The sequence below is a fragment of the Mus pahari genome, chromosome 2 (genome assembly GCF_900095145.1).
Source record: "Mus pahari chromosome 2, PAHARI_EIJ_v1.1, whole genome shotgun sequence".
Taxonomy (NCBI): domain Eukaryota; kingdom Metazoa; phylum Chordata; class Mammalia; order Rodentia; family Muridae; genus Mus; species Mus pahari.
This window is the reverse complement of record NC_034591.1, coordinates 77,172,094-77,187,119: the sequence shown is the minus strand read 5'-3', so window position 1 is coordinate 77,187,119 and position 15,026 is coordinate 77,172,094. Positions and strand designations below refer to the sequence as shown.

Here is a 15,026-nt window from a genome sequence, read left to right as displayed (position 1 = left end):
ACAGACTCCTTGGTATACAGTGTTACACTTTGCATAAGCTTCACTTTACCCTTTGTGGGAATTCAAATCATTTCTGGTTATTAAAACAGGAGACAGCATGAAAGATAGGCTGCCATTTTTACAAAGAAGTCAACAATGAGTCCTGTTTTCAGACTTCGACTTATCAAGGTTGTCTAACATCAGCAAGAATATTTCCCATTTCTGTGACTTTTCTTTTCAGGATATCAGAGTTTTCTGAATAACAAGAAATACACTAGGTGCAGTGGTTTCAATGGCAGCCATCTTGAGACAGGGTCTCACTGTACAGCTCAGGCCTGGACTGAATGCACAGGCACATTCCTGAGTGCCAAGATCACAGACACACCCCACATACCAGGACAAAAACCATCGTCTTAAAAATGTCTTAGTAGGGACATGCCAGCAAAGTGATAGCAACAGCCTAGGTAGTAATACAGGGACGTGATAGGGCTGACGAGGACAGCCACTGCCTTCCTGATAGTCACTTTATTTCAGCATTTGGCTTTCTGAAAGTTTCCCAGTCCTAGTATAAAGGGTCCTCAAAGCAGGTGTTTGCAACAGATGGAGTATATACAGAGAAAGAAGGGCAAGAAGCAGCTCCTCCGAGGAGCATTCTCTGTACTCACCATCATAAATACAAAAGAGATTGTCATGAGAAGAGTTGCTACAGACACCACACTTTGGCCTGCGGCTATGGCCAGTGCCATGGAACTGGCCGTATAAGCCACCATCATAAGGGTAAACATCATGATGAAAAAAGCATCCACCGTCTTCTTCAGTCCTTGGAAAGAAAAGGGGTTGTCAGTGCAGCTGCCGGGTATTTGGTTGGTTTGTTGAGCAAACAACAAAGCAATATGAACTAACCAGTACCCCCTGAGCTCCTGTCTCTAGCTGCATAGGTAGCAGAGGATGGCCTAGTCAGCCCTCACTGGAAGGAGAGGCCCTTGATCTTGCAAAGATCATATGCCCCAGTACAGGGGAATGCCAGGGCCAGGAAGCAGGAGTGGGTGGGATGGGGAGCAGGGCGCGGGAGGGTATAGGGGACTTTCCGGATAGCATCTGAATTGTAAATGAAAATATCTAATAAAAAATTGTTTAAATAATAAAAAAAAGAAGTAATGAGAAAGGGTCACTCATCATCCAACTCCTCTGGGTCACCAATTCATTGTTCTATCCTGTGTATCTGCATCAGCTACCAGAGTTTTCCTTTCTGTACTTATTATAAGAGCACTATTTCAGATAGTATGTGGATTCCTTTACATGTAACTAAGATTAATTCTGAATCCATACATGGACAGCCACAGGCAACACAGCAAGCTCCATGACAACTGCCTTCTCGCACCCATCTCTCAGCATTTATTGAACTATATTAATGAAGAAACTTGATTCATAATTACATGATCTCAGAGTGACTTAATATGTAGAAGGGAGGGTTCCTCTATCACCTACATCTCCCAAGACATAAAAAATGGAGCTAAGCTCTCAAACTTCTTTATAAACTTTAAGGAGATTACACACACACACACACACACACACACACACACACAAAGGATTATGTGTGTGTGTGTCATACAAACTGCAAGAGATGAATATATTCAGAGCAAACACTGAGAGATGTGGAGATGTATAGGTAAATGAATGTTTTCTGTTGGTCGAGTTTCCTGCAATGGAAGAAGGCAGTAATCGTGGGACCAGCTGTGGCTGTCCATCTATGGACTCAAAATTATTCTTAGTTACATGTAAGAAAATCCACACAATATGTGAAATAGTGGTCTTATATATCTTGTGTGTATGTCTGTGTCTGTGTGTGTGTGTGTGTGTGTGTGTGTGTGTGTGTGTGTATGTATGATACAATCTGATGGTTTTAGAACAGTGGCAGATAGATGAAGAATCTAAGGGTCTAGATTCCATTCTCACATTCTTTATGAAAAACCACATATATAAAACGGAAGTTTTTTAAGCTCTATCAGTGCTTTGTAAAAACAGAACGGTATATATAAACTTATGCACATAAATCAGTGAAAAACTTGGAAATTTTGATGTCACGATCCTAAGGTTGAAGCCTGGGGATAATGTAAAATTAAATCTGTGATTTTTTTTTTTTTGTAAATAAATAAACCTCCAACCTCAACATGTTTTTTTTTTATTAGAGAGTATACATTAGAATATGGGTAATTGTTAAAATTCTTAGATCTCTTTCTATAGACACATAGAAAATGGTAAATAAAAATATACAAAGAAATTAGGTTCACTTTACATCCGTGACTACAGGCACTTTTACTTGGTCTGTTACTTACCTAACATGAAGTATAATATACAAGTGTATATAACACTTGGCAAGAACCTCATGGGGAGTAAATCAGACATGATCTTTCCAAAGAAGTAAGACGACACTCTGTAATATCCACTGATGTACTCATGTCTATAAAAACACAGAACATAGAGCCCACATTAGTCCATAAAGGCATAGAAGAGAAGATTGGTTGCTTGCTGCACCACTAGATTTCTAGTAAGGCAACATCCTACATGCTCCAGGCTGACCCCCATGTCTTCTGCCACCTTAGGGGCCGACTTCTACGCTCTCAGCTTCAGGAGGCTCTCAGACTGTAGCCCGCTCTCATTACAGGACTTCCTCTGGCTGTTATGCAATCCAGCACCTGAAGACCTCACTCTGGGGAACCAGTGTCTATGCACACTTGTTCTGTTCAGAGACTGCTTCTCTGATGCTGGGGTCTTCTGGAGAACTGTACCTCCGAAGTTCATCTCCAGTTACAGAGGTTTTTCTGCTACTCAGGACAAAGAAGATGAAGCTGCTATTCTCCAAGGTCCTCGGTGCAGCTTCAGCTCATGACTCCTTTAGCTTCTGCTACTCACATTTATTTTGTTTTAAACAAAACTTCTTCCTTCCAAAGTCATACTGAACAATCTTATAGCATTGCCAGATACCAAATCTACTATATCAAATTACTCTAAACTCCTCCACCAATGTCTTTGTTCCTTTGCTCTCTGTTGGCTCATTTTTGTTGGCAAATATAAAAGCAAAAAAACCAAACAAAAAGTCTCTCCAACCTTTGAGAGCCATAGGTGAAAGGCTTATAGTTGCTCTCTGCCCTACTGACCCCCTTCTGGCTGCTGACCCACCTAACCCTTCTGAAGTCCCGTGTCAATGTGTAACTAACCAGAAGAAGGTACTCTGAGCTCCGCTGGTGTGCTTTCTCTCACAGCACTGAGGCTTCTGAACCACAACCCAACCTTGAAACTCCTCTCTCTGGTTAGCAGGCACCATACTTTCTTATTTTTCCATCTTCCCTGGGACTGCCTTTTCTCCATACTGTAATCCTATGCATTTTCAAAAATCCATATTGTACAACACAAATATATACACATGAAATTAAACAGACAAATAAGAGACACTGAAAACACCAGGATGGTATTTTGACCCAATTGTGGATGTGACCAATTTGAGATACTCACGTGAAGAGTTTCTTCTCCACTACGAACAGCTCCACAGCTGACACACTAGAAAAACACTGGTTGGTAGTCAGGAAAAACAAAACTCCAGCTCTGCCAGGACAGAACGGGAACAGAAGTACCAGTCAACCCTAGGTACTTAGGCCAGTAGTCTACAAATGATATACCACTAACGGATCTTTTATTTTTTTATTTTTTTTAATAAAACTGTTCTGGTTAACACAGAGAGGGGGCCTAGGGGCTTAGCAGGTAGAGGTGGCAACCTAAGATCAATCCTTAGTACCACCACGAGAGTGCCGAGCCTACAAGTACACCATGGCACATACATGCACATATGTACATATGCACAGAGAATGCAGAATGACTGCCCACCCCTAACCAGGCACCAGGCCCCTCCCCTGTGTCTGTGGCCCTGTGGTGGTGACTATGTGATTCCACTGACTGCATGTTATAGTACACACTGAAGTTCTTGGCCTTAGGTTGTTGAGAACTGAACTGTGCTATTCTCTTAAAATTCCTGTTGAGGCAATGATATGATGGTATGAGAAACATATATTAGGGCATGTCCAACTGTGCCCTGGCATGCAGAACACGTCTATCAGTGCAGCCTGTACTATCTAATTTTAACTCTCAAGTTGATATACCCTAGAATCACCTGGGAAGAGTCTCAACGAGGAGTCATCCAGACCACCTGGCCTCTGGGCATGTTTGCTGGGGGACTAAGTATTGTGACTGTTGACTGAAGTGGAAAACTCACTCCGATTGCGGGCAGCACCACTTCATGGGCTAGGCCTGGCATGTGTAGGAACGGAGAATGCCTGCTGAGCCTAGCCTGCATGGATCCCTGTGCTAATTCTCCCTCTGCCAGCCGACTCTGGCAGACAGAGAACTCGGTGCTTACCTTCTCTGCTTTTGACAGCAGATGTGATGTTCAGGCATTGACTTTCCCAAAAGAATGTGGACGTTAACCCAGAATCCAAATAATATATTTCTCTAAGTTGATTTTTGGTTAGGGCATTTTATAACAGCAACAAAAAGTAAGACTAGGAGATAACCCAACATAAAATTGTGAAATTACTTAAAAACTGGGAAATAAACTCAGGGCCCTGAAAGAGCCACAAGTGTCCTTAATCTCTAGGCCACTGCTCCAGCCCTCAACAAGGTCCTCAGCCCTAGTTCCTGTGTATATGCTATGTTGGCTTAAGAAATGGCACCAACAATAACCATTAATTGCTAGCAATTTTGGAAACAGTCCTGCTATCTCAACCTTCAAGGAAAGTAAAAATATAACTATATATATATATATATATATATATATATATATATAATTCTCTAGAATAATGTTAACTGACTCTATACAGAAAAACCTATATGACCCGAATGATAGACTTTCATGTTGACACTTTTGAAAAGAATCAGCCTTTTCCAGATGTGAAATAAATTAAACTGTCCTTGATAGTAAAATGAGAATAATATTATCTACCCACTCTAGCCTCCAGATAGGGACCTGAGGCAATGGATGCCAAACACTGAGTTAAATCTCAATAGAAACCTGTTATTCACAATGTATCAATCATGACATGGATTATGGCCCTGAGGTCAGTGCTTCTACTAAGCACATATACTCACAGGATGACACAACAAAATATCTCATTGTAAAGCTGGATTCGGTACCAGCTTTTTAGGCTCAGCTACTTGAGAGGCTAAGGCAAGAAGATCAATTAACTTCAGATGAGGAGTTCAAGCCATCCTGGGAATCATGGTAAGACCCCCATTTCAAAAAAAGGAAAAAAATAAATTATTATGAAAATTTTTCAAGGATGTGCTGGAGAGAAGTCTCCGTGGTTAAGAGCACTCGACGCTCTTCCAGAAGACCTGAGTTTAATTCCCAGCACCCACATGGCAGCTCACAACATCTGCAATGCCAGATTTAAACAATCTGACACCCTCTTCTGGCATCTTTGGCAACAGGTACACATCATGTGCATAGATGTATATATAGTCAAAACACCCAAACACAGCCAAATCTTAAAAAAAAAGTTCAAGAATATAATTATGACTGAATCTATGAATTATCATATTAAAGAGTTAACATAAACTGAGTCCCACACATGCACTCAACTTCCATGTTGTACTGGCTGGTTTTGTGTCAACTTGACACAAGCTGGAGTTATCACAGAGAAAGGAGCTTCAGGTGAGGAAATGCCTCCATGAGATCTAGCTATAAGGCTAGATCAATTATTATTGATCAATAGCGATGGGCCCACTGTGGGTGGTACCATCCCTGGGCTAATAATCTTGAGTTCTGTAAGAAAGCAAGCTGAGCAAGCCAGGGGAGCAAGCCAGTAAGAATCATCCCTCCATGGCCTCTGCATCAGCTCCTGCTTCCTGACCTGCTTGAGTTCCAGTCCTGACTTCCTTTGGTGATGAACAGCAATAGGCAAGTGTAAGCTAAATAAACCCTTTTCTCCCCAACTTGTTTCTTGGTGGTGATGTTTTGTGCAGGAATAGACACTCTAAGACACACATCAAATAAATAAAAACATACACATACCTTGTCTCACAAGTAACAGAAAACAAACAAACAAACAAACAAACAATATCAAAATCAAAACCATGCATGCATCAACAGATTCTACCAAGAGAGAGAATTCCTACAGAATTAGAGAAAAGACATATAAAACTCTTATCTGATAAGGACAAATAGCCCAGAAAAACGAAGGATTCTTAAAACCCAACAAGAAAATTTTAAAAAATAGACAAAGGACTAAAATATGTATTTCTCAGACATTAAATTGATCTTTAATATTAAGAATAAATAACACATAGTCATGATACAGAATAATTGAAACACCTGCGTGTAACAGCCAAGAATGTAAAATGATACAGCTGTTCAGGAAGATAAGATTACATTTCCTCAGAAAATTATCACAATTTAGCAATTTCCTGCTAATGTTCCGTGAGAATTGAAAACAGGGATGCAAAATCTACTTGTAGAATCGTATTATTCACAACTAAAGAGTGGGAGCAACACAAAATTTCAGGAACAGGTAATTGGATAAACTAGATGGATAGATAGATAGGTAGGTAGATAGGTAGATAATGCACAAACACACAGTGTGAACGAAATCAGCCTTATGAAGGCAAGTCTCACTAAGCTGCACAATGTATTAAGACATTACACTAAGGGAAATAAGTCAGTCATCAAAGGACAAATACTTACGACTCCACATATAGTAAGTCTCTACAGTAGTCAAATTTAAGGACAGAGTAGGTTGGTGCTTCCCAGAGGGGGAGATGAGGTGGGCACTGAGTAATTACTTAATGGATATGGTGGATGCATTGAGGAAAATGCTCATCTGCAGTTGGATGTTGTCAACACAGTAGTGTGAATGTTATTAATGCCACTGAAGTACATACTTAAAACTGGTTAAAAAGATATAATTATTTTTATATGGTTACATCAATACATACATATTTATGAGATTTGTGTGTATGAAAAAGCCAACTCTGCCAGTTTTCAAGTTGCCAATTGTGATGTTTTATATCTGCTTGGCCCAGGGAGTGGCACTATTAGAAAGTATGGCCTTGTAGGAATAGGTGTGTTACTGTGGGCATGGGCTTTAAACCCTCCTCCTGGCTGCCTGGAAGGCAGTCTTCTCCTGTTTACCTTCCGAACAAGATGTAGAACTCTCAGCTCCTCCTGCACTATGCCTGCCTGGACACTGTCATGCTCCTGCCTTGATGATAATGGCCTGAACCTCTGAACCTACAACCCAGCCCCAATTAAATGTTGTCCTTTAAAAGACTTGCCTTGGTCATGGTGTATGTTCACATCAGTAAAACCCTAACTAAGAAATTGGTACCAGGAGTTGGGTATTGCTGTGATAGGCCTGACCATGCCTTTGTTTGGAAGAATGTGGATTTGGGGACTTCGGATTTGGAAAGCCATGGAATGTTTTAAGTGGGGCTTACTGAGCCATCCAGTAGGAATGTGGAAGACTTTGTTGCTGTGAGTGATTTGAATTGTACAGCCCAGGCCCAAGAGGTTTCAGAGAAGAACTTCTTATGTGGCCTAGAAACTGTTTTTGTGGTATTTTGGTAAAGAATGTGGCTCCTTTTTGCCTTTGTCTGAAAAGTCTGCCTGAGGCTAAGGTGAAGAGACTCAGATTAATTGCATTGACAAAGGAAATCTCAGAAATGCCCAGAATAGACTTTGTTCTCTGGTTAAGTCTCAAGAAGAACTTTTTGAACATGTTAAGCAAGCTTATAAAAGGAAAAACAAATGGTTGGAGTATTAAAGAGGCACCAGAAAGTAGAATGGAGCTGAATCTTATATTCTAGGAGATAAACAGATTGATGGAGTCGGAATTTGGGACAAGTTCCCACCCAGCTAAGATTAGGTCCAAGCATGGTGGTACATATCTTTAAACCCAGGAGACAAAGCCAAGCAGATCTCTGACTTTAAGGCTAGCCTACGACAGGACAAGTTCTAGGTGAAGAAAAGATTAAGTCCAGGTGTGGTGGTACACATCTTTAATCCCAGGAGACAGAGCCATGCAGATCTTTGAGTTCAAGGTCAATCTACAGAGAAAGTTCCAGAACAGCCAAGCAAGTTAGAAAACAGAAAACTGAGAGCCATGTACCAGCCCCAGCAAGCAGCAGATCTCAGCAGCTTCAGCCATGTGACTCTGGCTTTAGCATCAAGAATAGAAGGGACTACTGGGACAACTGATGCTGGTTAGCTGGAGCTAAGAAATTTTCGCTGATTAAGCAAAGACCAGCATACTGGGGTGAAATCTTCTGGGAAGTGTTTTCTGACAGCACAAAAAAGCTGTGTTCCAGAGATAGTCAAGGGTATACCTTGTGTTCCAGCTAGACTTGATAATGTATAATAATCACCCAGGTGGTACTGGATGTTAAGCATCAAGGGGTCATGGAGAGCAGCTGAGGTCTGGCACTGTGAAAGGATAGGAACGGCCATTGGTGAAGGTACAGCCTCAACTGCAGTTGATAGCCCAGGACTGAAGGGATCATGCAAAGAAGTTGAATCTTGGCACCATGAAGGGAGCCTATGAGAGGGTATTGGTGAAGCCTAGCTGCAGTGGAACACCTCAGCATACTGGAGATACCAGTACCAAAGGATGACCACCAAGAACAGCAGCAGCGGCGGCGGAGTGGAGTCAACCAGAGCCTAGACAGAATGCTACAGAGGGCAGAGCTGGAGATGTGATCCAAGCCCTTGGGGGAGCCCTGACGATCATGTATGGATCCCAGACATTGGAACAAGAAACTGTGAGGTTGAAGTTGCTTTGGAGACAGACCCCAAGATGTTAAAGATGCCAGAGCCAGAGGATAAGTGTGTAGAACCAGGAGAAAGAACTTTGTTGTAGAAAACAAAGATGGAAAAGGAGTTGGAGATCTGAAGACCACTTTGACATCAGTCATGGAGATGCAGTTTCCCATCTGGTTTTCTGTCTTGCTTTGGATCTTACAGTTAAGCGATTGGATGAAGCTCAGATGAGACTTTGAAGTCTGGACTTTTAACATTGTTGAGGCTGCTAAAGACTATGGGGACTTTGTTAGTTGAAGTAAATACACTTTTTAATTATGCTATGGCTAGGTATGGCCCCCAGAGTCCTATGTTTGAACAAGCCTATGAGGGCCAGGGAGTGGAATGTGATAGTTTATATAAGCTTGGCTCTGAGAGTGGCACTATTAGGAGGTGTGGCCGTGTTGGAGGAGGTGTGTCAGTGTGGGCCTGGGGTTTAATACTCTCGTCCTAGCTGCCTGTCATGGTGTCTGTTCACAGCAGTAAAACCCTACCTAAGATACCAACTCATTCCTACCTACAAAGAAACAGTGACATTTACACAGATGTTTGTTATTTTTAAATCCTTAATCAATATTCATAAACTTAAAGAAAGTAACAGTATTTAATCAAAACTAAGAACCAAATTTGGTTGCTTTTACTCTGGAATAGACTTCTGTACCATTTTTTCAAATACATTCTTCCTATTTTTCTGCTCAGAATTAATCCATGCTAATTTTTATCCTATAGAATGGGGAAAAAAAATCCAAATTTACTTACCTATTTTGTATTCCAGCAGAATCATTTTTCAGATCAAAATAAATGGCACCAATAATCAGCCCCAGTATGACTGTAACAATTAACTTTTCAAAAAGAAAAATAAAAGAAAGAGAATTTCCATTAGAGGTTAAAATGCTTGTATCTTATTATTTTAAGAAACATTTACAAAATCCAACCTCATAAATACTTTAGACAGTTGGTTACAATTGGTTCCTGATAAAATATGGAACAGTATATGTTACTAGACTGCTCTTCAGATTAAGCTGAAAATGAAAGCATTTTCTGCCAGGGAACTGACAAGTCAGCAGTGTGTGTAGGCCCTAGATCTACCAGTCATGGCCAGTGAAGTCCCAGGTGATGCACTGGGTCCATGTACAGTACATAGAACAACCTCAAGAGGTTGTTTTGAGACCAAACCAAAGTCTAAGAGTCTAAAAGTTTTGATCCGAAATGAACTAAGCTTTCCTTCTAATGAACAAAAAATTTCACACAGGAGGTTCAAAGACAATGGAATTTTGGATGCTAAGGAAATAAGAGTGAACTGGGCCCCACCTATGCAAGTTTGGGGAGTCCATGCCTGTATGAGAATGTGAAGTGTCACAGTCACAATGAACACAAACAAATTCATCCATCCACCTTCCTATTTCTGGGTATATCCAAGCTTCTATTACCTGTGTCCTCTCTCATTGCATCTCCATGCACAACGGCAAGCTAAGTGCCTATGGTCACCACAACATACCTGAGTTGCTAATTCTCTACATCCTCACATACATACCCATCTTCACCTATTCTATCTGTGCATCAAGGAGACTGGAGAAAAATTCTTTTAAAGATGATTCAAAGAGCAAGAGGTATAGTTTGGAATAGTGAGTACTCCTAAATTATATTTTGGAAGACTACACTTACTTATATATGTGCAAACTATAGAGCTTTCAGAATTTATTTTATAAGCTTGACCAGCTTATAAAAGTGATACATAATATTATTTATCCAAAGGATTCCATTTATTAATATATTATTCACAGGTAATTTTAAAATATAATATTCATCTCAAGAAAATGAAATATTCATTTATATATCTTGGATTTTCAAAGCTCAAAAAAAAGTCTTAGTGCTTTAACAGTATCAAAATATAAAGTAGTTTGAACAGAACTAAAACTAGTTATGGACATACATTTAATGTTCTATGTAGCAAACACATTTGTATGTATGAAAACAGTCAAGTCTTCTGGTTCAAAATATGAAGTGTGTGTGTGTGAACATGTGTGTGCGTGCATGTGCACATACACACAAGCGTACATGAGAGCAGACACACAAGGAGGCCAGAAGTGTCAGCTCCTATTGGAGCTTGAGTAAGACATGACTGTGATTTCTCTAATGAGGGTGATGTAATAAACTTTAGTCCTCTGCAAGAGAAGTATATGGTCTTTAACACCTCAGGTATCTCTCCTGCAGGACAGAAAGGAATTTGTGAAGGCCGTATCTGGCAAGAAGCAAGGTAAACTAGAAAAAGAGAATCATGAACTGTGAAGACTGGTTTGGAAATAACATATTCAGGAGAGATTTACAAATCTCTTTGCTATTAAGGTATAAATTCAGGATGGGGAAACCCATTCTCTTTGTATATTTTTATAACTCTCCTATCTAACCCTAAGCAGGCCAAGCTTATAAAATAAATTCTAAAAGTCCTACCATACATAGTTTGCACATACATAAGTGTAATCTTCCAAAGTATAATTTTAGGAGTACTCACTATTCTAAACTATACGCTTCAGTTTTTTGTTTGTTTGTTTGTGTTTTTTGTTGTTGTTATCTTTTTTTTTTTTTTTTGCATTCAAACTCCCTATTCTCACACTGCAAGTATCACCCTTAGAATGTTTCCTAAAAGCTTTCAGGTTCTAAAACCAACTCTAGTCATCTTTGAAACTTGCTGTCCAAATGATGAGCTCCTATGATCCCGCCAGTCTCTTACTATGTGTAACTGTTATGGTGGCTAGTCTGGGTCATCAGTTTGACATAGCTGGGAAAATGGAACCTCCACTGAGAAATCCCCTCCATCAGAGTGGCTTATGGACATGTGTGAGGGGCATTTTCTTCATTGCTAAATTATGTGGGAGGGAATCATCCCACTGTGGACCACGCCAATCCTGGGTAGGTAAGCCTGAGCTATGTAAGAAAGCCAGGGCAGACAAGCCATAAGCAGTGGTCCTTCCTCCATGGTCTGTTTCAGTCCCTCCATAATTGACTATAACCTGCACTCTCTTCTCCCCAGAGCTGTATTTCACCAGTGATTTATCACAGCAAGTAGAAAAAGCAAACTTGAAACAGCTATGCTAAGTCTTGTACCACGGAACAAAGGAGCCTTTCTATGAGCTTTTGGTATTTCTGACTTTTGTACTTTTGAACAAAAGGGAAAACAATAAATTCTTCAAAAAATGTTATTGTCTCTTCAGTCAAATGTACTGATCCTTTTTTTTTTTCAAAGCATGTTCTGAGTGACTACAATTAAAAATTGTGCTGAAGTTAAAAATTATGAGTTTGAGCTAGGCATGGTGGCGCATGTCTTTAATCTCAGCATTTGGGAGTCAGAGGCAGCTGAATCTCTATGAGTTTGGGGCCAGCCTGGTCTACAAAGAGTTCCAGGACAGCCAGAGCTACACAGAGAAATCTTGTCTTGAAAAACCAAAAACCAAACCAAACCAAACAAAAATCAAAAATAAAAGAGTTCATAGTCAGCTCCTGACGACTCTACAAGAGACAAAATATATAGCTTACAAATAGATTTGACCAAAAAACATTAGCATATTAATATTAGACTAATTTTTTTATAAAGATAACACATTAATTCTAAGATCTTGCAAATATAACCATGCCTGGTTATATACCAAGTCTAAATTGTGTAAATAACTAACTGGTTCAAACCAATCTCAACTATTTCAAACAAAAGAAAAGATTTATCATCATAACACCGTAAAACACCGTATCAACTCAATACTTAAAAAAATAAAAAATACATATTATAAAAAAACCCTATGCATAGGTCAGTAAGCTGTGGTACAAATGACAAACAAGGGCTACTGCATATTTCTACCTCTGTTAGCTCATGAGCTAAGAATGAATTGCAGCAAATTTTACTACTAGTAGATAGAACCACAAAAAGAGAATTGTTCACCATTTGAAATTGAAACTTTAGTACCTGTTAACAGAGCTACAATGGACATGACAGGAAGTTATAGAAGGATAAGTGGAAAGTAAATAAAATCCTGAAATAAATATAATAGTAGGAGAAAGCCAGCCAAGATCCAAGCTCCTCCTGGTGAATATTTCATAGCACAACCAGCACTTGTTGGGTTACCTGAGCGACAGAAGCTTGAGGGTTCCCCAGCAAGTTTTTAAATGAGCGCCTGGCAATCCATCGGAGCTGGTGACAGAAGGAGGTAACATATACAGGCTCTTTGAAGGTTGATGTTCCTTTCTTTTTCTGAGCTACTGGAAGTTGATCTAATTCAGCTTTTGTTTCTCCATAGATGGCAGACTTGATATAAAACTCAGATAAATTTTCTATTACTGGCTTCTCTCCCTTAGAAGGCTCTTTAGTCTTGTTTGCTTTGGATAAATGTAGATAAAGAAGTGAAATATTAACAATTAACAAAAAATTTAACTCATTTTCTATAGTTCCATAATTATATAATCCCTTAATTCTACATTTTTGTGTACACACGCACACACACAAATGTAGAATATATATATCACCAGCTGGGCATGTGTTGGATGTTCAAGGAACGGAGTCACATAAGGGGAATTCTGAGTGCTTGTGAGAACACTCCAAGAAAACAAGACAAGAGTCGTGTTGCTACTCAGTGCCCCATGTCTGCTTCTCCCTTGGGATAGCTAGTTCTGTTGCATACCAGGTTGGACTGGAGGGAGGGAAGCTTAGCTGGGCATGGGTGAGTGCAGTGCAGGCTTGAGGAGGATGTGGACAAAGAACACATCTGGCAACAGCTTTGGAGAACTGGTTCATTTATTGGGGCAAAACAGGGTATTTAATGCCCCTGGGGAGGTAGCGAGGGTCTTTGGGGCAAGGTTTGTGTGGCCGTACACCCCTGACCAGGGCAGGGGTGTTGTAAGACTCTTCACCTGCATACTCAGGGGCTGTAGGCTTGACCGATGTGGGGTGAGGGCACCTTGTAAGATAAAACAAAGAGGGAAGCCTGATACCTGCCAGAGTAATCAATTCTTCCTAGGGTTGATGTGGGAGAGCCAGCTGCATGGCACCAGGCTGGGAGAGGGAAGCCAGCTAACTCCTGCCATCCTCAGGATTGAGGTATCTGGGGTTGACACTCTCTTGACACTTCCCCCATAACCCTGGGCCACTAAGGTACCACGTCTTGTGCCCTTGGTTCCTTTAAAACATGGAATTGTCCTTGGAGCATGATTTTGTGCTTCTCACAGGTACAGTGGATAGGAGTCTACTTCAGGTTACTCATTGCTTACAGTCACTCCATGAAATGTTCTAACTATCCTTTATAGCCCTCTATGGAAAACTACATTTTTGCCACATGCAGCTTGTCCTTGTGACTGTGTATGACATGAACTCATGAGAACTTTACTAATGTGACCTTTCTTAACCCTCCAAGTACGAACTGTCCGAGGCTTTGAATAAAGCTGGCTATTATGTGAGACTTTAGTCAGCCATATTCATTGGCTCCATTTTCCCACGTTCCACTGCCTCTGGAGTGGCGAGCAGCATTGTGCAACATGCCTTTAATCCCAGCATTCAACAGGCAGAAGCAAATGAATCTCTGAATCTGAGGCCAGTCTGATCTACATATGAGTCCAGGCTAGCCAGGGCTACACAGTAGAACTCTTTCAAAAGAATAAAATTACTTACTATAATTAGTTTACATATCAAAAACCCAGCTAACTGAGCTGTGCATAGTCACATCTTATGGATACAGAAAACTCCATGATAATAAATGTATACACACACACACACACACACACACACACACACACACACACACATGAATTTAGACCTTCATTATTTAAATAGACATTCTATTGCACAGAGTTAGAATTCATTTTTAAAAGGATTCTGGCCTTTGCCTTCTATGGACAATGCATAATGTGCTGTTTCCTGGTATCTCACTCTGTAGCCCTAGTTGGCCTGAAACTTGCTTTATAGACCAGACTGGCTTCAAACTCACTGGTATCTGCCAGCCTCTGCCTCTCAGTGCTGGGATTAAAGGCATGAGCCATTACTGTAGGGTTGTTTATAAAATACTTGTGATGGCTAGTCTTGGCGGTCAACTTGACTACATCTGGAATTAATGAAAACCAACATGACTGGGCACACCTTTGAGGCATTTTTCTTGATTGATTCATTTCAGGTAGCAAGACCAACACTAAATCTGGATCGCTTTTCAGGCTAGGAAGATCTGCCTTA

At 40.4% G+C, this 15,026-nt stretch overlaps 1 protein-coding gene across 2 annotated transcripts in view; it reads right to left on the bottom strand.

The window, feature by feature from the left end:
• Window positions 1–15,026, bottom strand: part of Abcg2 (ATP binding cassette subfamily G member 2 (Junior blood group)) — a 51,275-nt gene that overhangs the window by 5,916 nt on the left and 30,333 nt on the right. For both annotated transcript variants that reach the window (XM_021190101.2, XM_029535489.1), the window contains exons 9-13: window positions 12,936–13,186; window positions 9,581–9,663; window positions 3,493–3,582; window positions 2,316–2,440; window positions 645–799 (exon numbers count right to left, since the gene is read on the bottom strand). In XM_021190101.2, the coding sequence (XP_021045760.1) occupies window positions 645–799; window positions 2,316–2,440; window positions 3,493–3,582; window positions 9,581–9,663; window positions 12,936–13,186 (704 nt within the window). The remainder of the gene's footprint in view (window positions 1–644; window positions 800–2,315; window positions 2,441–3,492; window positions 3,583–9,580; window positions 9,664–12,935; window positions 13,187–15,026) is intronic.